Below are 26471 nucleotides of genomic sequence, written 5' to 3' on the forward strand. Positions count from 1 at the left end.
CGCTGGCCGACGCTCTTAAAGGCCTTTCCCCAGATAATTTCGCAATAACCGTTAAAGCGAGATATTGCCGTCGTAAAAAACTGCACGAACTACTCTTGAAAATTAGACGAACCACTTCCGCCCCGTACATAAGCTCGATCCCAGCGACGCGCAAACTCGCACTCGGCGTGCAAAAAAGCGATCGCGCGAGGGGCAAACGCAAAGAAAGGCAGCTGAGCCTGTCGCGGACGGCGTCGAGCGGCTAATGATCCGGCGAGTCAATCAAGAAGCGATGCAGCAGGCTCGCCAAAGGGCGCGAGCGGCAGAGGTCGGCGGCCGGGGGAGGGGGCAAGTCGCCCACGAGAGGGAGGTCGACCTTGCAGCCGTCGCCTTGGGGGCAGCAGCGGCACAGAGGCAGTGAGCTGGCGCCCTCTCGGCCGGCAGCTCCGAGCCCGCAGCAGCAGCAGCAGCAGCGGCGGCGGTGGCGGCGGCGGCGGCAGTGGCAGAGGGATCGATCGGCGCCGTCGTCGTAGCAGCAGCAGCGGCAGCAGCAGCAGCAGCAGCAGCAGCAGCAGCAGCAGCGGCAGCAGCAGCGGCGGGAGCAGCAGCAGCAGTAGCCGCTTTAGTCGTCGGCGGCTCCTGCGGCCCGCGCGAGCCCCCAGCAAGTCCGAGCACAGACGCGTGGCACAGAGTCCGTGCGGCGAGGGGGCGCGGTTCGACGGAGGAGAGCTCGCGAGAGAGGCGGCAGTGCGAGAGGTGGCGATGATCGCCGAGGCTAGCAGGTGATGAGGAGTCCTTGCCGTTCCTCGCCAGCATGCTGATCCGCTGGAAGAGCAAGGACAAGGCCTCGAGCAAGAGCGGCGACAGCGGCGGCATCGGCGTCGGCGGCGGCCCCGGCCAGGGCAAGAAGAAGCGCAAGTTCGGCAAGGACGGTGAATATCAATACCCCCCTTCCCTGCCGCGGCCCCGGATACCTCGCCAACTTTCCGAGTCGATTGTACGCAGTGCGTCACACGTGCTGGTGCGTGTGTCGTCGGCCCGCCCGCCAAATTCGCGTTTTGGCCAAAAGGGAACCGCACCCATCCCCCGCGCGCACGAGCCAGCGCGCGCGCGCGCGTCAGAGAGAGAGAGCGGCTATCGACCTCCCGAGAGCTTGCAGCTTGCGCCGCTCTCCCTCTCTCTCGCTCTGCAGCTTACGTCTTCTTTCGGCGGCGGCTACTCGCTCGCTCGCCCCCTTCGCTCTTCTTTCGACTTTCGAAGATTAATCGGCCGCGGCCGCGAGACAGCGACTCTCGCCACGGCTCGATTATTGACGGGAGAGCGCGGCAGACGTTTATTTGGCTAACCCTCTTCCGGCTGCTGCCACCGTGCCACCGTTGCTCGGCGCTCTATATTGCACGAGCCTCGCGCCTACAGCACACGTACCGCGGGGAAAAACAACTCCAGCCTCCCGGAATAACTTATGAGCAAGATGCGATAAATCCATTAAGAGCTACTCTCCTTATCAGCCTCTTTTCTTCTCTTTCTTCTTCCAAATTGAAATTCTCTGCTCTCGAGCGCCAGCCGCTCGCTCATCTGTTTTTCATACTCGCAAGCTATAGCCGTCCACCGTTAATGTTTGAATTTAATATTACCGCTCCGGCGCTAGCTCAACTTTTTCCTCCTCTTCTCAAATATTTCCTCGCCGGCAAGTTTTCCTCGCGCGCCGCGCGCCACTAGAGTCGGCGCGATCGAGCGAAAACAAAATTGCTCTTTTTTTCTTTTTATCCCAAGCGATTCCCGTCACGTCTCGTGCAGATTTCCGTTGCCTTTAATTGGCAGCTCCGGCTCGGCTGTTTAACCATCGCGAGAGAAAAAAAGAATTATCGAACTTTTTCGCGCGGCACAGTTCGGCAGTCGCAATTAACCCCCGGGCTCTCGCTCCCAAGCAAATCAGCGCCAACGCGAACGTTTGTTCTTTTCCTTTTTTTTTTCGCCAGTGCGAAAAAAGCGAAAAAAGCGAAAAGGGCGCTGATGGAGAGCTTTAGACAATCAAGGAGGGCTACTTTCGGGGGAGTAATCCGATGAGTGCTGCAAATCAGCGAGGAATGTCCGTTGGCGAGGCGAGCGGGACGAAGGAGCCGATTATCGCGCGTGTGCGTGTGTGCGGGACACCGAGGCGTCGTCGCTGTGGTGGGGTTTGACAGAGCAGCTGTATAGGCCTACTCCGTGCGTGCATCGCTCGGCGAAGAGCCAGTCGGCGGCGCGTCTCAGCCGCATGCACGTCTCCGTGGAGCGCAGGCGAATCGTTTGTGCGCGTGTGTGCCTACGCGCGCACGATTGACGTATCGTCAGGGCGGACAGGAAGCGCGATCGACGTTTCCGTTCGAGCCATCGGCGACGAATACACCGCTGCGCTATTGTCCGTCGTGTCGCGTGCCGCCGTCGACTCTGAGCGGCCGTGCGCGCGCGCGCGCCGCTATGCCGCCGTCCAAATGCAGCCTGCGCTGATCGCGTCAGCGCGCTTCGCCTGGTCCTCTGGCACGCCGTGCTGCTCGCACGTGCGCGCGCGCCAGTTTAAAATTAAACCCAATGGACAAAGCGGCTGGTCCTGCGCCGCGGAGCTTGCGCGGGCAACGAAGGCCGGGCCACGCAAAAAAGAGCAGCGAGCACGCACAAAGAAGGCGCAGCATCTGCCGGGGCTGCGAGGTTTGACACGCACATAGCGGTCGGAGCATTGAGCACGTGTGCCGTGTACGCGCGCGCGCGCGACTGCGAAGCCCGCAGCGTGCAGTGGTAGCTTGAATTAATCGGGCCTATGACGGATCTATCGGCGCGAGTCGACACCGTCGCACTTTTATTCTCTCTCCGCCGCGTGCGTTGTCGTTGTTGCCGAGCGCGCACGGCCTCGACAACAACAACCACATAATCCCCCATCGATTTGAAGATTGAGGGGGCGCATGCGCTAGACGACTGATAAGAGAGAGAGAGAGAGAGAGAAATAGTGCGCGCGAGAGAGCGAGAGAGAAAAGTCCTCTCGTTTAACTGGGTCATGTACCTTTGACCCAGTAATCGCACGTCAGTTTCCGCCCATCGCCGGCCCCGCGTGCACGCGCTCGCTTGCTTACTCCATCGACACACACCCCGCAACCTGATGCGCTCTCTCGGTCAACGTTATTCCGCCGGCTTAAGAGCCGCAATATCTCGGCTGGCGCTCGAGCTTCTGATGAAATCGCTTGCTGCCTGAGTACGTCGCGGCCCGGGCGGCCTCGGCTTTCGAATATGTGCAGCAAGTGCAGCGACTGCTGCCAGGGCTCGAGACACGGGCCACGTGCCAGCCCCTCGCCTTCGGATTCCGACTCCATTGCCTCAGGTAACTTTTATCTGCTTTATCCGCGGGCGCCGACACCCGAGACGCGCCGTGCTCGAGCGCCCGCGCCTACACCGGCCGATTTCTAATCCGCCAAGGATCGAATTTTGCGTGCGCGCCGCCGGCTTGCGAAACCGTCGACGCGAAAAAGACGAGGCGCGTTTGACCAACTCCAGAGCAGCCGTCGCCGCGGCTGCGTCGTCGATATAGGTTAAAAAGTAGTGGCACTCTGTGCGCTGAGCTTGCGGCATCGTTCCTCGTAATTCGTCATTCCGACTGATTTGCCCCTTTCTGGCTTGGGCAGACGGCAAAGGAGACGAAGAAAGAAATGAATTCCGTTCTTCCTTGACGAGTCTTCTAATTGGAGCTCGTTACGAGTGCGTCAGTTGAATTGTCGCTCTGCCAAGCAAGTCATTTTCACTAGCTGGCTTATGCTCGCTTATAAACATTTGCTCCAGGATGAACGCGGCATCAATTCGAACGAAAGTCTTCGATTCGATAGCGCCATTCGGAGATATTTCAGTACTTCGGTCTACGTACATCTGACATTTAATTTAATTTATGGGCATGAATATCTTTGATATATTTCGTAGGGCAATTCGCATAGCTACGTATATCGGCAGGATGTAACGAATAAAACGGTATAACTTGAAATCGACTGACCAATATTGATTTGTAATTAATCAACGAGTAACTTTCTGTGTGGTTAATGCTTCGCGTTGATAACAAATGTAAATATAAAGTACAACTTGTAGTGGCTTTTAACTCGAGCAAACTTAATTAAAAACGAAAATTTAACGGTAAACTTCTAAACTAGCTCTTTTTAATATATGAGTTACAAACTCCAATCTTTTCATTATAATTTAAGCCGTTCCAAATTCATATTCACTAACTTTATGACATTCATATTGTATATTCATAAAAGATATTTTTAACTACCATTATATATAAAATCACGATAGCATACTTATCCAATGGCGGGATTATTGTTTCAATATTTCAAGGGTAGTAGATCTGATAGCAATGTTTACTACGACGTAAATGGGTTATTTTCTTGATCAATGTGATAGAAAACAGAAATGTACTTCTAGCTGTTTACTACATACATTCATATAAAATATTCATATACTTATCATCATTAAACATTAATTTGTTGTAGATTAATTTCTCGTGAAATTAAGATTTCGAGAAACGGTATTGCATTAAATTATTTAGCAAATGCATGCGTAATTTGTCATATGACAATCCCCTTAATTGATTATATCCAAGAAACCCTTATTAATTATAATAATTATTATTAATTATTCGATTACCGCAATCTTATAAACGATAAATACCAAAGCAGTGAAATTGAAATATAGTTTCTTAATACGTAATGTATAAACAAAGTAATTTTAAAGCCTACTCGGTATAATGACGTAAAAATGATCGCTAAACATTAAAAAATCGCACATACCTTAATTTATTATTTATAAATATCACTTGATTAAAGTCTACGAAATTCCGTAAATTCCCTAAGACATCTTCAGAAAACAAGCAGTGTACAGCTTAAACCATGAACTGTTCTACAGTCTAACAGTGATGTAATTTTTTTTTGCAGAAGAAGAGTGGAACGCAGATGCCAAGAATCGCTATACTAATGAAAGCGGTGAGTTTGATAGAAACTCTTATTGGAACTGCTTTAAAAGTATCGCTTGAAAAAGTTGTAAATACCCCGTATGAGCTTTAATGATCGATAGAAAAGCTTTGTATCTCCCTTGAATAACCTGAACCACTGTTTTCCCTTTTATAATGATCGACGTCGTTATAAAACCATGCCAGAGCCGACAGGCAAACTTTCGGCGCTGTGAGCATTATACTGATATAGCCGAAGAATGCTAAAAGGGCTACGGGTGATTAGCATTTCCAAAGCGATTGTAGGCGCACTGAAAAGTTTTATTGGATTGCCGATTGAGGCGCACAAAGAGCCCTGAAAAAGAGAACGACCGTTTCCTATCCGCTAAAATAAAAAGTTGAAAAGTATTATTAGCGAAAAAAATCGATATCTCGTAATATTGGAAATTATATTGCCGAGAAGGGAAAACTCATTTTTACATTGTAGTCGAGCCCCTTTCCATTAACATTCTTCAATCATCTCATGAAGGATAAGTAATAATTGACTTGCAATGTGAATGCGAATAGGCGGTCGTATCGAGAATTCATTGTATTTATGCGCGTGCGCAAACGTTTGCTGAAAAGCGCCGTTCTGTATAAAATTGAAACAACTCATAAAAGTATTTGGAGCATGCAACCGCAGCCTCGGTATACGCTCGCTTCAATTGAAAGTCGTTTTACTTGCTTCTCAATCGCATGATCGCTTTGCATATACATGCGAAACATACTATTTCTGCCTAGTTTTTGCGCTTGACATTTCATCCGTCACTTCCCAACGTAGAAAAGATCCGATATACCTGTTGTTGATGTATCAATACACCTGTGATTCGTGCCTAATTATATCTTTCATTCTGGAAATTTAAAAAAAAACCGCATTTACCGGATTGTCGCAAGCTCTCTACGTGTCAGTGTAGTCGCGTAAAATTGAATTCTCATTGGGTTGCGTGCCGTGCCAGCTGTGCGCGTCTTATTAGCTTCAGCCAACGGTCGATAACGCAGAAACCTACGTGGAATCGAGAAGCTCCTGGCTATGACAGTTGACAGTAAGATGGCAATACTGACATCTTTATTATTATTGAATAATAGTTTAGCTCGTCATGCTTTTGTAGATGCACGAAGCGTCATCTTTCGAAAAATGTAGCTGTCGTCATCAGCGTGAGCATTGTCAAGTGACGTGCTTGCAGATTTATTATCCATATACTACGAGTGGATAAGAAAGTTGATTGGCGGTCTTTCCATTGTGATATTAGTGTTTCATTCGTCAGTACAGATTATCCTTTCATTAGTGAACAAGAGCATCGTAACTTGTCAAAAAGAATTGTGAAAACACGGGAAACTTGTAATAAAGATAACTCTCCCGAACCTTCACACGCGAGAAGTAAATTAAGTGCTTTAGACAGCACCAGTGGATTACATAAAAGGTTCGTAAAATTTCGCATTGTTATGCAGGCAATACCTCCCTCTTCACTAGCCATGCTTGCGTGAATCCATTTTGCTGCTCTTTTACGAGGGTATGCCGGGCAAATAATGCGAGCGCTGCAAACTGTTTCTGCTTCGAAGCCAAAACTTAGCTATTCTTTGTCCCATCGCTGTCTCTTGCGGTTGACAAATTGCCGGATGATTAATTGCTCGAGCGATACGAATCTGAATGCAAGCGCGCGCGAATCTCTTTAATCACTGCAAGCTCCTTGTACATTAATTTTCATCAAGCTATACACTGTCCTTATCACACACGACTCACGAAAAGAAAGTGATTCGCACGTAGTCGAAGTTCAAGTTCGCGTAGAGAAAATCTCTCTCTCTCTCTCTCTCTCTCTCGCCCTGCAGGCAAATATCCTGTTCTCGGCAGGCTGCAACCTGAAAAGATAATAAAGCAGCGCGTATACACATGCGTCCATCAAAGCTGAGGACGAAGCGCCTATACAGATGTCGGAAACGATGCACCCTCGTCGCGCGCACAAGTGCGTGCAGGCTCGTGATATAACATCGATGAAACGAGTGGGGAGAATAGTCGAGGGAGGTTATTGCCGCGGTGCCGAGCACGGCAGCGTGCGCCTCTAGCGGGTGCCGGTCGAGGCTACGAGCGTCGTGGAAATCTCTTTTCAAATAAGCTTCGCCCTTGCAGCCTCTCGCGCTTTCGCGTGTCAACAGCTGCAGCAGCCACACCCTGCAGTCTAGTGCCACGCGCCGTTTATCGGCTCGAGTGGTTATATATTCTGCTTACACTACATTCGCCACGCATACCACGGTTAGCGCTGTCGCGTTGCACGCCAGAGAGGAAACTGTCGCGACGCGGCGCGGTTCACCGGACAACTAATATTGATTGTTAAACGCAGTTCTCTCGCTCAGCGCTCGCGGACGACGGCGAATGATTTGTTCTCGCGGCGACGACGACGGTGGCGGCTGAGGCGGTGACGGGCAGGGGCGAACGAGCGCGGATGCAGGAGTAGTCTACAGCCAATAGACTCGGTGTGTGCTTGTGCAGGTAACGGCGGCTATACTGTAAAAGCCGCAGTCAGCATCCTCGATTGCAAGAAACGTCTGCAGAAGCACGATCAGTTTTGATCGGAGCAGTGCGTGCGTGCGCGTTGTTGCCGGCTGCTGTGTTATCCGTATAATAACGAGTGTCTGGCGACGAATAGCGTCGCGATCGTTGCTGGCGACCGACTATTACAGCAAAGCTGATTTACGGCCTGCTGACAGTTTTGCGGCAACGGTTTCTTGCAAGTTCCTAGAGTACGAGATGTAAGTAGCTATCACCCTTCCTCGTCGTCCCTTGCGCTCGGTGGCTTTGTGTGTTCGTGCGTGCTGCGACGGCGGCTGCTTTATTCGACGGCACGCGCCCATTGAATTGTGCATGCACGCGCGCACCCCTTTTTTTCGCTTATGGATTTGGCGAACGACAACAAGTAGCGACCGTCTCCTATCAAACATTCAGCCGCTTGCTTTCAGAATTTTTTTCGTACGACTTCTCTTCCGCTGTACACATAGGCGTGTCAATTGACGAGCTCGCTCGGTCTCCTGTAAATTACTTTTTAGCCGTGCTTGCACGTACAACGAAGCAGCTCGCTTGTTCTCATTGTATCTCATAACTTGAAATGAGGACTCTGCATTGTTAATGCAACTCATCTGTCACACGCTACGTTCCCTCTCTCTCACTCTCTCAACGAGAGCGATGAATTTTATAAAATGTACCCGACTAGTCTGGGCTTTCAATTGATCACTTGACTGAGTTTCATTTCTGACATAAATCATCGAATATACACGCAGGGTCAATTGATTAGCTTGACCACAGTTGGATTGATGGGCATCGTCGCTTATATTCGTTTGACGAACAAACAATCGGGCGGCTCGCGTCTGTGCCTCAAATAGTCCTTAATCGCGACTAATAAACACAATGTGGCTTTTCAATTCGAGACTGCTGCTCTTATCATAATCATCCTATTGTTTGGTTACGCGAGCTTCCAGCTGACCAATCGTGCTCGTTTTTTCGTTTATTCAAGGTGAAAACTGTTGTCAATTCAGCGCGTTTCATTGGCTTTCGTCCCTGATGACATTGTATTGATTTATAGACAGGCTCTTATCGGGATTTCCGTACTCAGGCATTCGGCGAAAATGGCAGTTATTGTTTTTTTTTCGAACTACAGTGGTAAAAAGTATATGCAGCAGGTCGGTATATCGATACACCAATGCTTATGTCAGCCTCTCTCTCTCTCTCTCTCTCTCTCTCTCTCTCTCGTTCTGTCTCTCTTGTATTTCAACTCACTTCGTACGTAACTCTCTCGAACAACCAACACAGAGTCGCTATTTCTGATCGTGCGCTCGCTCAGTTGACTCGCAGATTTCCGCCAAGTAGGCCGTCCCTTCAACAATCATCTAATGTACACCGTTCAGTTTTCTTTTTTTTTTCGTCGGTTCAGATTGCTGATATACCGCTCGCATGGTCGCTGCGCAAATATTTGACATGTGCATTGAATTATTCAGATAACGATTTGGCGCTTGTTTGATCGAGCTAGAAACGTAATCTATTTCTCGAGAACTAACATTAACGAGATAGAGAGAGAGAGAGAGAGAGAGAGAGAGCGCTGAATACCCATTATCCGTGAAGCTTATGCTTGTCGCGGAAGCTTTTAAAATCCACGGGAGCGTTTACCTTTGAAAATGTCCTGAAAGTTCGCTCGCTCGCTCCCTCCCTCGCGACAATTTTGACTTTTTAATTGAGTTTATTCGGAAGTTATGCTAGTTCATTACAGCAAATTTGGTGTGCACCCACGTCCGTTGCCCGCCAGATGGAAATCCCCGTGGCACCAAGTTTTTCAAGCCACAGGTATAGCTAGTCGAGCGTCTGCAGACTGCAAGCCGACGCCCTTGTGGGAATCTCGAGTGGTTCATTAAAAATAAACCAGTCGGTAGACTCGAGCGCTAAACGCTTCGACTGAGCGCGAGCATCCGATGACAAGTGATCGCGAGAGCGCGCGGGTGTAGAGGACTGGACTGAAGGTGGCTTGGCGCAACGTTGCAGGTGGCACAGGAAAGGCGGAGGGTGAAGGGCCTAACGATCACGCTGGCAGGCGCATCATCGGCGGCGCGGGTGTGGGCGTCGGCGGCGGTGTCGTCGGGCTGGGTCCGCAGGGCCAGCGGAGCGGCGGAGTCGGCGCCGCGGGCCGCTCGCGCGACGAGCCGCGCCGGCACACGCTCAGCGGCGATCACCAGCCCTCGGCCGCGGCCTTGCTGCACCACCAACAGTTCACCAACGCCGTGGCGGTCGCGCACAACGCGGCCCAAGGGGGCCCGCCGCAGCCTGGCCAGCCCATTCACCCGCTGCATCCCAGGCACCTGCCGCCGCCGCACTCGCAGTACGGCATATCGTCCAGGCACACCACCATGGATCTCGAGGTCAGATTTCTGTCGCGTCGTTCGTTTCGCTCGCGCGCGTTGCATGCTGCTTTCGGACACGGTCGATGCTCTTACTGCTCACCCTCTCTCTTTGATGACCGGATTGATGTGAAATTTGTACATATCAGTTATACGTATATATATATATATATATACATATATCATTTATAAATGATTCGTTGATGGCTAAATACGACTTAACAAACTAACTTGAAGAGTTTTCCATGCACACAGAGTAACATTCGATTTTTTTTTGTCATTTGCTGTATTATTATTCAACTTTTTGAATTTAGCGTTTTTGTCGCTCGTAAACACCTTCAAAAGTAATTAACAAATTCTCAATTAGTCCCAACCTTTTCGATTGCTGTTTACATGTGTTTCTCCTCTTCCTTTGCTAACAGATGGGGACAAAGTCTCGCCAGAGAAAGGTAATTCAATGTGCATATTTTTTTCTAACTTGGTTATTTTAATTAATGTGCATGCTTTTGTACAAATATCCCTCCGAATAGCATTGTATTATATTTCTTAATGTTTTTACTGTTTTCACTGACGCAAACGAACGTACGTTTTATGTCACGGAGCTGCAGGTTCACTATTTATTTAAGGAAATTTCTTTGAAAGCGTAGTTTACAAACGGGACAAACAAACGAAAAGTAATTTGTGATACGCGTACACGAGCGGCAAGTATATTCACGTAGATTCTCATGAATATGTAAATCCGCAGGAATATTAAACTAATGCAGCTCTAAAGTTACAATATTCGCGGCGCTTACGAGATTCCGTGGTGATCCGTCAGTCCATCGCGTTGAAAAGACAGCGTTGTCACGGATAACCCGAAACGAATAGATAAAAATGAAAGGAAACGACGAGTTTAACATGGATGCTTGAAAATTTGTAGTCGCCTCTGCCAAGGGGTTACCCGCCAAACATGGCACACGGCAATCTGTTCGACGACGACCCGGGGATCATGTCCGAAGTGGAAACGTCGAGCACAGGCTTCCGCCGTGGCGGTAAACAACGGAGCAGCTTGCCTGTCGTCCGCACTCCCAGTAAGACTCTCGAGCGTCCGTTAGGTACGTACGTCGTTATCAGCTCGCGCACGCGCGTCCTTATCGGAACCGAACCACCATGAAAACGACACTTGGACACGTTGCAGGATTGGTGTTCCTACAGTACAGAAACGAAACGAAGAGAGCTTTGCTACCCAATGAGATAACGAGTATCGACACGGTGAAAGCCCTCTTTGTCCGAAGTTTCCCCAAGCAACTGACCATGGAATATCTGGACAGTCCTCACGTGAAGATCTACATTCACGACAGCAACAAAGACATGTTTTACGAGCTGGAGGACCTGAGGTATAGATTTTCGGCCGAAATTCCCTTCTGCCCTCGGTAGAACGGCTTCACAAAGCTCTTCAGTGCCAGTGCTCGCGGCTGCCTGCATTTGCAAACTTCGTCAAGCGGGCGTCGCAAGGATTGGCGAGAACTTGATTATTCCGCCGAGGAGCTCGAAGAAACTCGGTATTAATCGAATGAATTTCAAGCACGAGTTTGGCGCTGTCTTCTGCGCAGGTCTCATTTGCGCGACATCCGGGATCGCAGCGTGTTGCGGCTGTTCGAGAGCGACGGCGTTGCCGGGATGCCGGGAAGCCTCGGGGTCCCGGGCGGTCCCATGCTGCCGTCGCACTGGGAGGACCAGAGCTACTTCAGCGAGCCCGAGTTCGACAGCGAGTTCCAGCACCAGCACATCCACAAGAGCAAGGTAAGTCGGCTGTTGCAACGATATCGGCTAGCAAGGATCGTTTTATTATTTCACAAAACAACCTTCGCGTACAGCGTGCCACAAAACTTACAAACACTTATAGCAATATGTAATGTACGCAGACCGCGAGCTTGAACGGAGCGAGTGCGCGTTGCGCGTCTCGGCCCGTACGAGTGCACGTACTCGATGCAACTAGCGCCTATCCGGAGAACAAGACAAATATGCGCGACAGTAGACTAAGGAGAGACGCACGAAACGTGTGAAGGAGCTGTCCGGCGGCCCGTCCGCATTGAATAAATAAATAAAAGTCGCTTTTTGGCACGTGGCGTCGGGGGAAGCAGAGCTGACCGCGTGCAACGAGACATCGTCATAACTATGGCATTGTCAGTCGGAACGCAGCGGCGCCGCGCGAGCCCCGTCAGAAGGCCTTGCAGGCCTGCAGGGCGGGCACGTGCAGCGCGCCGGAGTAGAGCTTCTTCGGCACGGCCCTCCAGCCGAGGACCAGCGCCTTCTCGAACGGCTCCTCGGCGCAACCGTCGCACACGTTCATCACTCGGCGCACCTCGTCCTCGGCGGGCTCGCGCTCGTACTCCTTCTGGGCGTTCGTCTCCTCCTCGTCGACTCGGCCGGCGTGCTTCTGGCGCAGGGGCGCGCCCGCGGCCGGGCCGAAGCCGGCCAGTCCCGTCGCGAGGAAGCCGGCGTCGGACGGCGACAGCAGCTGCGACGACTGCTGCACGTAAGCGTCGTCGACTATCGAGCCGTCCGGGAACACCAGTCCGCGCTTCGCCGTCTTCCTCGGCGCCGGCCCGGGCTCCGAGCTGCTCCGCGCCTGCAACAGTCGAACCGTTGTACCCGTGTGACCGTGCAGGTCGCGCGCTCTCGCCGCGTTCGGCTCGTGGCTCACCTTGCCAGCGGCAGCAGCAGCAGCAGCCACTTCGCTGTGCCCAGCGGTGCCCCTCTTGGCGAGCCTCTTCAGCTCCATGTTCTCGACGATCCTCTGCATGAGGTCGGTGCCGTCGTCCTCGGCGTCGCGATATCTCCTGTCCACGAAGCTGAACCCGTTGACCGGTGGCGCTAGGCCGGCGCCGCCGAAAGGCCCAGTGCTATCGGGCGCCGGCCTCGGGCTGGCTATGCTCAGCAGCTGCTGGGCAAAGTTGAACGGCGAGATCGCGGGCGCGATGGTCGACTGCTCGGGGATGATGGCTGGCGGCAGCGGCTGCGGCAAGCCCGGGTGGCGCAGGGTCAGGCCGTTCTGCGAGATCTGGAGCTGCGCTCCGGGATTCACCTTCACCTGCGCGCACGTTTTCCCATCGCGGGATCGTTACGCGTGCGCTTCGATTACGAGAGCCGAAGCAGCTGTTTCGCGAGTGGAGTTTCACTCGAACGCGCTCCACCGTTTCTTCCCGTCCGATTCGGCGTCGAGATAATGAAATTGTCGCCGTAATTGATCTCGCGACTGGGCTAAGTCATCGTCGTGGCTCCGCCGTCGCAAAGAAACTCGAATCGCGACGATAGATAGCGGGAGCAATTGTTGCGTTCCGAATCCAAGTAATCGCCAGCGTGACCGTCGATATCGAGCCAAATCGATGCGACGCGTCGTTCGTTTCGTGGCGCGGCCAGTTTCTACTCTCCCCCACCGCTGTCTTCATTCGAAATTCCGCGCCTAGCGCGCGCGCGCGCGCGCGCGTCTAACGCATAATTTCTCGCGCTGGCGCTACTCGCGTGCAATTAGAAGCGATCGTTAACGCGAAAAACTCACTTTCTAAAATTATATTGATTGCGCTCGCGCACAAAGGGCGAATTCCGACTTATCGACCGGATCTTCGTGAGTGTAAGAGGAAATAACGAAAAATTACTATACGCACGGTCATTTTCCTCTTTCGCGATCTAACGAAAGTGAAAGTATAGAATGAGCCTATGAAATCGTTTATTTTCTAACAAATATCCACGCTATAACTGTCTGTTTGGCTCGGCCGGCGCGGATCGGCATTTGACGCCGCGGGAAACTCGATAACGCTCTTGTTGTATTTCTCGTTGCAAGAGTGATTGGCTTTCGAGCAATGTTTTCGCGCGCAACGCAATGCCGCGAGTCATCGAAACGCGCCGCGACGCAAACGCGTACGTCGAGCGTGAAATCACCTTGTAATTGATTTGTCCGGCGGTGAGCAGCGGGTGCATGGGCAGAGGTGGGCCGGTGACCGGCGCCTGAGTCGTAGTGGTAGACGGCGGCACATTGTTACTGGTATCGTGCTCGAAATGGTGAGCGTGGTGGTGCTTGTGGTCGCGATGCGCCTTGCCAGCGCTCAAGGCTACGCCGTACAATTGCAGCATCGTTATCTCCCCCAGCATGCCGCCTGATCCTGCAACGTATCGATACACGTGTATGGGTTTTCCGCCTCCGTTTTTCCTCTATTTTCAAACGTTGACGCGGCGTCGTCAAAGTTGCCTCGCAACTTGCTTGCGAACGATCGTGCGTGGTGATGCGTCATTCGTCGCGTTACGTGCACTCCGCGACGATTGCGACGAGAGAGAGAGAGAGAGTCCGCGGAGAAACTGTTCAAGTGACGGTACGCAACGGTAGCGCGTTTCGCGGAAAACCGCGTAGAGACAGATAGGCGCTCCGGTTCGCCGACCACGCGGACGAATAATTAGACGCCGGCCGGGGAAAAAATAGCTGTCAATAGTGCGTGGCGAGCGGTCCAGTGGCCGGATTGTTACCTGGGGGGGCGCCCTCGCCCTCGAGAAAGCCGCCGGCCAGTTGTCGCTGCTCTTGGCCGGAAATGGCCACTCCGCCGCCCTTGATCACGTGGCCAACGAGCTGTCGAAAAAAAATAGAGGAGGAGTTGAGCGAGAACCCGCGACGAGGAGCAGGTTTCGGCGAGGAATCGCGCGTTTACCCGATTATTGAAGCCTCGGCCGACGCGCTCGTCGTTGACCCATATTTGCCACTCGCCCGTGCGACCGTTCCAGCTCTGGCACGAGTGGTACCATCGGTTCAGCCGCAGCGGGTAATTCAGCCTGTAGAGATTGTGCCCGTCGACGTTGAGCATGAAGTACGAGCTCCGCTGAGTGTTGGCCACCCATGCCAGAATACTTCTTGCTCGCTCGCTGGCTGCAATCATCGAGCGCACGGGCATGTAACGACACGCGATACGGCGTGCGTCCTCGCGCCTCGGCCGGCAAATTATCCAACCATCGGTATTGGATTTCCGTGGCACGGACGCTTGCGCAAAAGGCGAGCCGACGGCTCTATCGGCCGCCACAGTACGGACAGAAAGAAAGTTGCGCGATGGCAAATGACTCACTTGCGTACGAGAAGAGCGGATGATCGTTGCTGTGATTGTTGAACTTGGTCCACATGCACAAGGTGAACTCCTTCAGGTCAGGCAGGTCGATCTTGTAGTGGATGTACTGCTGGGCGAACGGGAACGAGCGGATCAGTGGCCCATTATCGCGAGCCATCTCGGAAATTAGCGAGTTCACGGCCGAGATCTTCGCGGGGCTGCGCTCGCGCTTTCTTTCGGCTCGAGAGCGACCGAGAGCCGCGGAAGAATGCGCGATCGAAGTTGTTTCGTGCTCGTAAACGGTGGCTTTGCATAATATTCGTTCTCCGAAGGCGGATTTGCGCGCGCGGCTCCTCGCGACCAATGCCCCCGTCCTCCTCGCGCACGCACTTTCTAGACGCGGCTTCGCCGCCAACTAGATTGGTTCGATTCCAGCGTCGGCTTTGCCGCGCCTCGCCCTTCTCGGGGGTCCGCGCCTGCTGCTCGCTTTCCTCGTCGCTCGACGCTCGATCAATTTGGAGAAGTAGCGCGACGAAGGGGCAAATTTTATTGCTACGACCGGCGGCTCCCGCTAGTTGCAGTCCATTGTCACGCATGAAAATCCCGCGAGCCGCTTGATTATTCAATTATCCTGCGTCTACTTTCGAAATAACGCAGCGTGACAGAGTTGCGCGACGCAATCGCGGGTACGGAGCTCGGCAAAGGGAAAGGGACCGAGGCGCACGCGTCGTCGCGAGTGGATCGGGAGAAAAGTGCACGCGCCGCTGCCGTCGTTGGACGAAAGTGGAAAGACGCGCGGCAAAGTGCAACGTAAGGGCGCGCGCACGCATGCCACCTCGCGCGCGTTACGAAATGAGAGAGCGCGAGCGCGGGGTGGGGGCAGCGCCAGGCGTCCAAGCGAAATCGAAAGTGCCACGCACACGCGCGCACGGACACGACGCTTATCTGCACGGAGGATCGCGCGCAGGCGAGCCAGCAAGCTCTCTTTCCGAGTCGCGATTTGTACGCGTCTACGACCGCTTTCGAGGAAGCGCTCGCCTCGTCACCGCCGTCGCTCACATCGCCAAGTTCCGCATTGGCGCTCGAACGCGCGTTGTCAAAGGCGTTTTGCAATTGGCCACTGGCTGATTAACCATTCAGTCCGCCTTTTCTTCTCCTTGCTTTTGCGAAAGCTTGGCAAGTTGGAGGCGCGTCATCCTTTTCTTTCTCTCTTTGCCGCGTCCAAGGTAAAAACCAAAAGAAAAAAAAAAGAAAAAAAAAAGAAAAACCAAAAAGGAAAACAGGTACTCTCTCGCTGAAGTTGTACTTTCGGTTTTCGTTGTATAACGTCGACCACAGGCAGAAATTGTTGCCGACCCGAGTAATGACTTTATTAATGCTCGCGGGATATAGCTGAATAAAACATGAATCATAGCAAAGAGAGAGAGAGAGAGAGAGAGAAAACGTCGTCAACGAGGAACACCGGTGAAAGAGCGAACGCGCAACGGTTCGCGCTAATGCCCCCGGCCTGTGCTGCGCTGTACGCACGTGGCATTGCGAAAATTGCACTGATTTGGCTAATAAGCTTCCCGAGCTTCTCTTGGGGCAACCGCGAAAAATAAAAAAAAAATCGGCTTCAATTTAGCCGCCGAGCGCAATCGATGGATCTTAGCCTTAACTGGGCCTGCAACACTAATGAGCAATTAACCTCGGCTGTGCGCGCACGCACCGCGATTGCACGCGTTTTAATTCGCGTTACGTCGACTAGGCTCTCCCCCTCCCCCCGGAAAACGGAGCAGCCTCTGTATTTTTCTTGCGGAACGTTCAAGAAGCGCGATGAGAATATGACAATTGAACGCGCGCACGAGCGACAAAATCATCGGCAAAATCGCGTGAAAGATGTTTATTTATTCCTGATTGCACGTTGATCGGTTTTCGCTTGCGCTCTCGTAGCGTGAAAGTGCGAAACCGGAACGAAAGATGATCATAATAATCAGAGAGGAAAGGAGAACGTTTAGGAACGACCACAGTGTCTCTCGCGAGAGAGAGAGCGAAAGAGAAAAAGTAAAAGGAGATCTCTGCGCAGCATGTGCATTCAGATGAGACATATACGGGAAAAATACGCGTGAAAGGCAAATTGTTCGCGCAGTGGTCGTCGTCCCGCTATTTTCATTCGCGGCGTTTCGATTTCGTAGTCCGGCGATATAGCACCTACCATCTACCTCGTGCACCTGACGCTTATAATACATACACTTGAGCGATTCGCGTAATCATTTCTCACGCTCGCGCTCGCAAGTCAAAATCACACAGAAAGCCAGGAAAAAAAAAAAAAAAACAGGACGCAGAGGAAAGAACTCTGCCAGATATTTTTTGGTCTTACCGGCGCTTTCACTCCTATATTACTTTTGGCCTATTGTTATTTACGCCGCTCTCGGCGCATATCACGAGAGAAACAAAGAAAAGCAAATGTCTGTCGCATGAAATCGCGTGGGAGAAATTCAATTAGCGCCAGAGTGAGAGAGAGAGAGAAACAAACAGTTTGTCCGGTACCTGCTTGAATGAACTTCTACCATACCTGTCTCTTCTCTCTCGTTTCTTATTCCAAGTTCACATGTTGATTTAGAGGCTTATCTAACCTTGAAGCCCGACCGACGCAGAGTAATATTTTTTCTTATATAATAAAAAGCACAATGCCGCGGAGAGAGAAAGAGAAGAGAGAGAAAGTAAGTTTTCCAACGTCGTCATTGCAACTGACGCTAAGTGATGCGACGTATTACGCTTTTGATTAATTTGCATTTAACTGTCAGCCTCGTGTAATGCGCTCTTGCACTTTTATTGTCTGCGAGCTTAATGGTGTGGCCGCCTCGCGCTGAAAGTCATCCGGCAGAGAAAGCCATTTCAATTTCAAATTAATAATGCAAAGCGATCGCGGCTCGCTCCTTTTCTTGCTGCTTTGCGCGTTTTATCGCACCTCGCGCGCACTTTCATATGTATATTAAGTTCGCTGAGCATTATGCACGATGGCTCGTTTCGCGCAACGTTCGCGTTCATGCCAATTACGCTCGACAACCCTATTATTACAAAATCTGTATTCAACGTTTGCGATATCAGTTACGTAAACGACATATCGCGCACGAGCGATATGATTAATTATATTATCCGCCGAAAAGAAATTGAAGAAAAGCCGTTGTGTAAAAGCCAGGCGTTTTCCCAATTTTCCTTCGAGCAGCCTCGCGAGTGTACGCTCGCGATTACTCATTTAAATTTCACTTCCGCGCGCCGCGGCTCATCGTTGCTCGCGCACGAAAGTACAAGACCCGCGCGCACGAATCGTTGAGAAACTCGCGTGCGATCGCGCCGAGTGATCTGGCTCTTCTTCGCTCCGATTTCGCGCGAAGAAAAAGAAACGAAGAAAGAAGCAAGAGGTCGGGCGACGCGCTGTCGAAAGGTTGTTGCGCTCGGCAGCGCCCGTGAATTTCGCAGAAACGCCGCCCGGCCCGAGATGGATGATCAGCGTTTCGTCCAACGCGAGCCAGGCTGGCGTTGCGCGCACGTGACCGATCGAAAGCTCCGCGCTCGTTGTCTCGAAGATAACGGACACGCGTAGAAGCACCGTCGCGAGGTAACGAGAGTGGAGGTGAACGGTGTACCGGATGCACAGACACGGACGCACGCGCGCTGCTCTTTTCCTCGCGCGAGGAGAGCTTTTTACGAAGAAAGTGCAGCCTAACGCAAGGCAGCCAAGAAGAGAGTCCATTAACATGCTAATTAAACGATAGACGCACTTTCTTTTCTTTTTTCTCCTTGTTTTCCTTTTTTTCCCGTTCGAAGCGTCTGGAAAACGAACAGGCAAAACGGACGAGCGAGGACTGACTCGGTACTGACCTCGAAGTAGAGCTGCTGATTCATGACCACCTTGTAGATCGAGCACTCGTCGCGGTTAACATGGAGCCCCAGCAGATTCTGATGCTCGGGATCATCCTCGTGCAGATTGTACTTGTAGAGCGAGCCAGGCACGCGATGAACGACGTTGGTGGTGAGCGCTGCCGACGGTATGATTGGTCGCCAATTCTGCGCCTGGATTGCGCCCACCACCGAGGCAGCGACGATCAGGACGAGCAGCCGCTCCATGACATGCCACTGTCGGACTTGGAGATGAAAATCGGCGCGAGGCGCGTGTGTGTGTCGCCCGTTTGGCCGCGCGATCGCTAGTGTACGAGCCAGGCGAACAGCTCGAGAACCAACCTCCGCAACACTTACTTTCTCCCGTCTCTCCGCGCGCTCGCGCCGCCCGCCGCTTTACTGCACCGCTAAGATCGCCACATCCACCACTTCCCGACACGCGGACAGGGGGAGAGAGAGGAAACGGATGACAAATCGATGTCGTCCGTGTTGCTGCTGCTCTCGCGCGCGCGACATTCACCGAGGGAAGCTCCAGTCGACGGTGCAGACTAATTACTTTGGCAATCAAGTTCAATCTCGTTGAAATCGAACTGAGCGCGAGCGATTACGCGTGTCGTGGCACTGTCATTCGATACAACGTTGCGCAGCGCTGCCACACGCGCCTGCGAAGAATAGCTCGTCGCGGCGGGCCGCTTTGCGCATACGCCGTGCGTGCACGGCGGACTGCTTGAACGCGATTTATTTCCAACCACATCCGCGACAAACAACTTTTCTCCGGATTGCACAATAAATCTGCGCGGCCAATTTTGCACTAACGCGAGCAAAACACTTGCAGATTTACAATTCGATTAGACGCTGATTTGCAGCTTTTGTCAACAACTTGTTTGTCTGCTTAGCTTGGGAATAGCAAACGACAGGTTATCCAATCAACTTTAGAGTGGAGCAGTAGTGCCAGCCGGCGACTATCCGTAACACAGTGCAACGTAATGGCGGCGAAAACGAGAAAAAAGAAAATTAAGTTTCACCCGATAGCGCGGAAGCCGGCGCCGGCAGCTTGAAAAATGGTTATCCGCGATGACCTTGTCTCCGAAAGAATCGGTATCAAGGCCGCGGTTGTGCCGCGTTGCCTCGCAAACCGACCGAAAATCCAGCAGCGTCACCGCGTCGACCAGTCCAATGGGCAGGCGATGGCGAATAAAAACTCCGGTCCACATTGCAAAATAGAGAAATCGTGCACTTGCAAGAGATATCGAATAATTGGGGGAGCTTTTTTTCCCTATACTCTCGTTCTCGGAAATGCTCATTCTCGCTCGCGCGCGTACACCTCGGTGCCGGCATTAGCCTTGTTAGTTCGGTTCGTCTCTCTCTCTCTCTCTCTCTTTCGCTCTCATGCGGCAGGCGCAATGCACTTGCAATCTTTGCTTCTCCCTGTCTCCTGCACAATCTTGACCGCGCGCTTGAAAAATTAGTCGCGCAAATTCCCTTCCGTTGCGCGCTCCGAGCGTTGCAAAATCCACCTCTTGTTTCCATTAGACGCCTCCCAGGCGATCGTTACAAATGTTTCCTCTCGGATAATTGAATTACTCAAGAGGGTTTTTACCTTTCAGGACGAAATAAAAAAAAGGAAAAGGCGAGTCAATGGCCACAGTTTAGGTAGGTAAACGTAACGAAAAAAAGAGACATAATTCGCGTACTTGTATCTTGAATCATAACCCTAAATTACGCTCTATTCGATGATTGCTGCACTCGAGTCCATTACGCAGCATGTCTTGGGTCCTATTTACTGGCTGCCGTGGATTATTTTGCGCCTGTCACATCAATTCGCCTATATCAAATCCAACTTTCACTGAAAATTTCGTTCAAGGTGCACACTCGCTCGCTCGCCGACGCAAATATCTGGCAATTAACGTGGTGTGTCCAGGCTGAAAACTTTTCTCTTTTTGTCTTTCTCTTGTAAATTTCACGGAAGAGAGTTACTCAAAGGGTACATAGCACGACACATTCGTTCCCACAGCGCCGTTGTATTGCTAAAGTTTTCTCTGGCTATTTTGTCATTCGCATCCTGGACAAATGGTCCTTTTCTTTTTTTGTTTCGTCTTATCATTATCAAACTCTTACGCGCGCGTTGCATCACGTTTCTTCATCTAAAACTAGATGCTCGACGCGCGCTGCTCTATTTATGCACTTTTCCCGCTTCGTCGACGGTATGTGCGCTCACGAGTTTTGTTAACCTTTTAAGGACGAGGTGGCGAGCGTGCGAGTGCCTGCAGGCACGATACGCTTTTATATTCCTCGCGAGAATAAGCGAAAATTATACCAGCTGTGATGCAACGCTTAACTTCTAAAATTTCTCGGTAGACCATCAACCAGCACCTGCTGCCTGAGCTTCTGATCGTCGTATACGTTGGTCCGATATCGCGGCGATCTTTCAACGCCTACGACTAACTTCGATTTCAAATACCGCTTATACACTGACGTTACTGCTCGCAAGTAATCGACGATAAGCTAATCAAAAGGGATGCACCTGCCCACCGAATCGACGAACGATTATTTTTATTGAAATCGATCACAGGTGATGATCATTTGACGGAATAAGGTGGCGCTTTAGATCGAGAGCCGTAGAAATGTGAGGAATTGGTGGTTTTTTGCTCTCTCTCTCTCTCTCTCTCTCTCTCTCTCTCTCTATCTCGCTCGAGAACAACTTTTTGATACGCGCCGATTTCCCATTTACGAGCTCACTCGCAATTAATTTAGATTGGCCGAGCGCTTTTGGAAAGTATAAGCAGTTCTTGTTAAAATTGCGCACGCGCCGGATAATCGCGATTTGCCCATTACATTAGCAGCTTTCGAGCCGAGTGCCGGCACGAGATTGTCCGTCAATTCGATCGAGCGACACCTCCTCGCGCCGCTTGCAATCGAAGGCCGGGGAATGGATCGAGTCGTCATCGACGACGGAACAATGCTGTTTCGATCGGTGTCCGACGGGCGCAAAGGGCTCGAGTAGCCGAGAGTCTGTCGTTCGAATCCCTCGGCGTAATCGTTAGATCCTGCTGGGCGGTTGCGCAAAGTGCCGGGGCGGCGGCGACTCGGAGCGGCCATCGAGATCGAGTCCGATACTCGCAAGACTCGACGCTGTCTACGCAACGCCGCGGCCGCGGCTATTGTCAGCGACGCGTGGGAGAGAGATACCTGCATCCGCGTCCTTTCCACAGCGGCGGCCTTATCGCTGCGCGGAATTATTACGCGTGCGACCCGCGCGCCTGCGCCGGAATGTTGTGGAAATTTGCTTCGCCTCTGACAGCTTCGCTCTACCCCCTTCTCTCTTGGCTTGTGTTCCTGTTGTTATTCGCGCCACTCGTATATTCACTAATCGCATCTGGTAATGCACTTTCGTTATTCTTATCTTTTTTTTGTCGGGATCCTCATTTTTTTCCGAACAAACTTCATTTTCGCTTGAACGTAGTGCTCGAAGATGGATATCTCAAGAAAACCAAGTGCCACGTTCTATTAAGTTTCAAGGATAGATTGGAGAGGATAAATCATACGTACGCCATTTTTCTTTTTCGTTGTAAAATTTAATTAGAAAATTTTATTTGTAGGAGATCTGTACAGAGGGACGTTACAAGTTAATAATACTTGGCTTTCCTTACAACCGAAGGCGTCACGGTAGATGTATGAGTGTATTATATTCGAGAGCGTATGTAACCTTATCATGACCATCGTATTTTGTATTCATTGTTGTTACCGAGATACATTCGTGCGCGAATAATCTAACAGGTATATAAGTTAAAAAAAAAAAAATAGAAAAGTATTTTGATGAAATTAAGTAAGTAGCAAAATAACTAATAATATGTGTGTGACGAATAATGTAGAGCACTCGAGAGCTATAAGCCGCGTACAATGACGGTCGTGCGACTCATGCCTACATTCCAATTACATAAGCGTGTGAATATACATACATATATTCCCGAGCGCTCCCTTACACTTACTTTGAAAAATCCGGCTAGTTTAGAAAGTTTCACATTCGCGCGACATATCAATTTCTTTTCGTGACTTTTTCAAACAATTATTTCTACGTTAGCGAGGCACCAGTTTTCAATGCGGATAAAAAGAAAAAAAAAACGCATACGTATAATGTGGAATTGCAAAAGCGTGTTGTTTGCCGGATGACTTGCGTCGATTTTATAAGACTTGACCCTGGCCCTTTCGACATCCATACACGTACTTTGCTCTATTTCTTTTTGTCGCCAGAGTAAGAGAGTGAAAGCCGAAAAATGCGTGTGATAGTGAAAGGCAATATGTATACATGTCGGTTCCAAGGGCTCCTTTAAGCGTACGCGAGTTCGAGAAAAACTGTCCGCTTTTGTTGCTGCGTGTGAAAAATCAGCAGAAAATCCGAGCAAGAAAAAGACAGCCGTTACGCAAGCTCGGAAACAAAAAAAAAAGAAAAAAAGAAAGAAAAGAAAAACGAAGAACTTACCGAGATATACGCTTGTGGGATGATGGATGCTTGATATTGGCAATGCCGCGCGTGGTGATCGTCAAGCGCAAATAAGTGTGAAATGCACTCGAGCGAGCGATACGTATGCGTAGACGTGCGGATATTCACGGGGAGAAAGAGAAATAGCTGCAATGGACTTGAATGAGAGAGATGTCCTGAGATTCGCATTTGCGGGTGGTGCACTCAAACTCCAGTTTTCTCTTTCTCTACGTCCGCGTGCGTTTGCGCAATAATAAGACGCAATAAGAGGATCGAGTGCCCTTCTGTCCGTGCTTTTTCGTTTTTGTACTTTGAGTTGCTTCCATTGTCGATGGCACGATTGCATTGAGGCGCGCACTGTCGTGACGCAATGCGCGCACGCGCACTCTTAGCCGAAATGACCGCAGGTGCCGAGTGCGTTTTTCACGACGGCCCCGCCGAATATTTTAACCGGCGTCCTCGTCCACGAGATGATCATGACCGTTGGATTGATAAACGGGCTTGCACGACCACGCTGACAGTGCTCGTAAGTCATACGCACGAGATATTCGCCGATCGTCTCGCCCGGAATCAGAGGATCCGATTCGACTTTACGAACGACTTGTCGTCCCCTGTTCTTGCTTGTAGGCCAGTTGTAAAAATTGGACGTGAAATATTTTGGGGCGTATACGAAGCCGAACGGGGTGTAGGATGACGCTGATCGAAGAATAGATCGGCTTCTCGGCGCGAACGCCGAGACGAGAAGTAAGTTGAAACCAAGAACTGCACCTTCGATTCCTTCCTCGAGACCTTTGTCGAAGTCCGTGTACTCTTGACCTACTACTGGGTCCCCGTTCGCTGGTATTACGTGACCTGCCATCTGGAACATTATTCCACATTTTATTATATTGACAGAAGAACGAATGCTCGGTAGCAATCCTGCGATTGATTGTGTTTTGCCGACAATGCGCGCTGGTGCAGAACCGATGCGCCAGTTTTTATTTTGCGCGATAATGCGCGTGGAAGGTCTTGCTCTCTGGAAGAATTGCCTACAGGGCACCGCTGGCGCGCCGAGTCGCGATAGCCATTGTCATCTCAATGGGCTTTAACGAGACAGTTCAATGCTGCCCGCCTAACTCAATTAATCGTCAAAACAATCACCAATCAATTAATCACTTGCAGTGCTACGTGAGCGTGTTATTATCGCGTGCCGCGACAGCACACGCGGATTTCTATCGTATCCGTGCTTTCGATTCCGAAAATCATTTGGCAATTGAAAATCATTTTACTGTCAGTTTTAACAAAAAAACACACAATTGAAATATTTTTTTCCTCGCGAGAGGAACGTCGTTCCCGAGTGGCAAACAAATGAATGAAACTACCTGTTTGGCGTAGCCGTGAGCGACGACGTGCGCGTCGATCCAGAGGGCGAATTGTCCGTCCCGACTGTCCCAACTTTGGCACAAGTGGTACCACCTGTGCTCCTGCAAATTGACCGGCACCGCCATTACCTCGACACTGCCGATTTCCAGATGCACGCTTTGACCGTAAGCCGATACCCATGCGCTCACTCGTCTCTGGGTTTCGTTGTCTGTAATCAAAATCAATGCGCGTTACGCGCACCGCGACGACGACGCGCTTGCTCTCGCGCGGGAAATTTTGAAAGAGCCTCGCGCATTTCTTATTACGTTTCTTTGTCATTTCTTGTTACGTTAGTAATCTTGTGAAATGCGCGAGACGTAAGGGACGCCCTTCGTCCTCTGTTTCCAACAGAAAACTCAAACTGACCGGTTGGAAGGATAATTACGCAAAAAGAAAGAGAAATAAAGAAAATAAAAAGTCAGTCGAGGGAAAGAGCATAACGATGTTCGTTTCGCCTCGCGTTAAACTCTTTGCATGCGCTCGCCGACGTTAAAATTGCAGTTTACGTAACGCATTGATATTTGTTTTACACACTATAGGCTTGTAAGAAAAAACTTACGTGAGTAGGAGAATATGGAATTCCTGAGGGTGTAGTTGACGGACTTCATCCACAGGCAATACGTAAACTCGCGAATTTCGGGCAGCGGCATTTCCCATCTGAGAAACTAAAAATCGGCAATCGCCGGCATAAAAGTGAAAAGAAATAACGGAAGCGAGCGACGGAGTGCCACCTCACCTGTATGTAACCTCGTTGCGTGAGCAGAACTTTGTGCATAGGCGTCGTCGCGGCGTCGGCAACCCCGAGCCGCATCAGAACGACACTGGCCAGCGCGAGAATCGCGTGGAGCCTTTGCAACGGCAACATCTTATCTGTCCGGGAGCTTGCTCGCCGCGCGACCTTTGCGTACCATACGGCTTGGCGTGTCCGTGCATGTACTTTCGAAAAATGTGCCTCTCCACACGTACACACACTCACACGCGCGCGCGCGTACACGTGCACACGTGGCCGCAGCGAAGCGCGGCGCGAACGCAAATCGCTGCGTCGCTCTTGATCTGTCAGTCGGCGCGCCGAGCTGCCGCGCGCGCTGCCCGTACGACATAAGAAACTGCGGCTAGAAAGAGGCAGCCGAGGAGGAGCAGCGCGCACGCAGCGGCAACGGCAGCAGCCTCGGCGCCGGCTTCCGATGCAAGCGGCACACGCATCGACTTTATATATACTTTCGGCCGGCCGGCGACGACATCGCCATCCGATTGTGATCGCCTCCTCCCACTTGTTACTTGGCGGCTGGGGCGCGCAAGCGCGTTAGTACGACGACACTCTGTCTCCCGGGACGTCGTGCCGCCACGTGAATAATTAACGGAGCGAAAGTGCGCGGCGGCTCGTCTGCGATTGTCTGCTCGCGACGCGGCCATTTCGCGCGCGGCGCGCTCGCGTTAATTAATGAAGAGCTGTCGGGATTTGCCGGGTAACGGGTAACGCGAGGGCGCGAAACGGCGGCAATCAGGCGCGGCTGATTGTCGGTTATTTGCGCCGCGCCGTAACGAGCTCCGCGCCTCCGCTTCGGAGCATCGCGCTAATTGCCCGCCAACGCGACTCTCAATTACGAATCCAACTCCGCTCGCGATCGACGAATTGACCCAGTTCTATCGCGGCTCGCTCGCTGCCGGATATTACCCGCGCGAATAGCCTTTTACCGCAGCCCAATTCATGGAATATTCAGCGCGCGCGTGCGGCCTCTCTCTCTCTCTCTCTCTCTCTCTCTCTCTCTCTCTCTCTCTCTCTCTC

General features: G+C 51.3%; 3 protein-coding genes across 3 annotated transcripts; 1 reads left to right on the forward strand and 2 right to left on the reverse strand.

Moving 5' to 3' along the window:
• Positions 1–477: 477 nt before the first annotated feature.
• LOC131674953 (coiled-coil domain-containing protein CG32809-like) lies at positions 478–20465 on the forward strand. Its single transcript, XM_058953769.1, has 8 exons — positions 478–911; positions 4929–4976; positions 9504–9877; positions 10279–10305; positions 10776–10950; positions 11034–11232; positions 11449–11638; positions 20412–20465. The coding sequence occupies exons 1-8, from the start codon at positions 794–796 to the stop codon at positions 20463–20465; spliced, it is 1185 nt and encodes a 394-aa protein (XP_058809752.1). The 5' UTR covers positions 478–793.
• LOC131674950 (uncharacterized) lies at positions 11668–19383 on the reverse strand. The gene is made up of 8 exons (XM_058953767.1): positions 19162–19383; positions 18787–19041; positions 14944–15049; positions 14536–14750; positions 14357–14456; positions 13778–13998; positions 12543–12929; positions 11668–12467 (listed from the first exon to the last, which is right to left on the reverse strand). The coding sequence occupies exons 2-8, from the start codon at positions 19030–19032 to the stop codon at positions 12057–12059; spliced, it is 1686 nt and encodes a 561-aa protein (XP_058809750.1). The 5' UTR covers positions 19033–19041; positions 19162–19383; the 3' UTR covers positions 11668–12056.
• Positions 20466–22424: 1959 nt separating the features above from the next.
• Positions 22425–26143, reverse strand: LOC131674951 (pentraxin-related protein PTX3-like). Its single transcript, XM_058953768.1, has 4 exons — positions 25422–26143; positions 25245–25350; positions 24646–24854; positions 22425–24143 (listed from the first exon to the last, which is right to left on the reverse strand). Exons 1-4 carry the CDS (start codon positions 25548–25550, stop codon positions 23673–23675), a joined length of 915 nt encoding a protein of 304 aa, XP_058809751.1. The 5' UTR covers positions 25551–26143; the 3' UTR covers positions 22425–23672.
• Between the last annotated feature and the right edge of the window lie 328 nt (positions 26144–26471).

Source organism: Phymastichus coffea, unplaced genomic scaffold (assembly GCF_024137745.1).
Source record: "Phymastichus coffea isolate CEN01 unplaced genomic scaffold, Cenicafe_Pcof_1.1 PCOF00360, whole genome shotgun sequence".
NCBI classification, from domain to species: domain Eukaryota; kingdom Metazoa; phylum Arthropoda; class Insecta; order Hymenoptera; family Eulophidae; genus Phymastichus; species Phymastichus coffea.

Excerpts from the sequence above, each read along its gene's own strand:
- LOC131674951 (XM_058953768.1), bottom strand. The coding sequence starts at position 25,550 with ATGTTGCCGTTGCAAAGGCTCCACGCGATTCTCGCGCTGGCCAGTGTC. Across the intron at positions 25,351-25,421 it reads CGCAACGAGGTTACATACAG|TTTCTCAGATGGGAAATGCC; the intron begins GTGAGGTGGCAC and ends GCCGATTTTTAG. Across the intron at positions 24,144-24,645 it reads CTCACGGCTACGCCAAACAG|ATGGCAGGTCACGTAATACC; the intron begins GTAGTTTCATTC and ends ATAATGTTCCAG.
- LOC131674950 (XM_058953767.1), bottom strand. The coding sequence starts at position 19,032 with ATGGAGCGGCTGCTCGTCCTGATCGTCGCTGCCTCGGTGGTGGGCGCA. Across the intron at positions 12,930-13,777 it reads CCGGACAAATCAATTACAAG|GTGAAGGTGAATCCCGGAGC; the intron begins GTGATTTCACGC and ends ACGTGCGCGCAG. Across the intron at positions 12,468-12,542 it reads CTGCTGCTGCCGCTGGCAAG|GCGCGGAGCAGCTCGGAGCC; the intron begins GTGAGCCACGAG and ends CGACTGTTGCAG.
- LOC131674953 (XM_058953769.1), top strand. The coding sequence starts at position 794 with ATGCTGATCCGCTGGAAGAGCAAGGACAAGGCCTCGAGCAAGAGCGGC. Across the intron at positions 912-4,928 it reads GCGCAAGTTCGGCAAGGACG|AAGAAGAGTGGAACGCAGAT; the intron begins GTGAATATCAAT and ends TTTTTTTTGCAG. Across the intron at positions 4,977-9,503 it reads TCGCTATACTAATGAAAGCG|GTGGCACAGGAAAGGCGGAG; the intron begins GTGAGTTTGATA and ends GCAACGTTGCAG.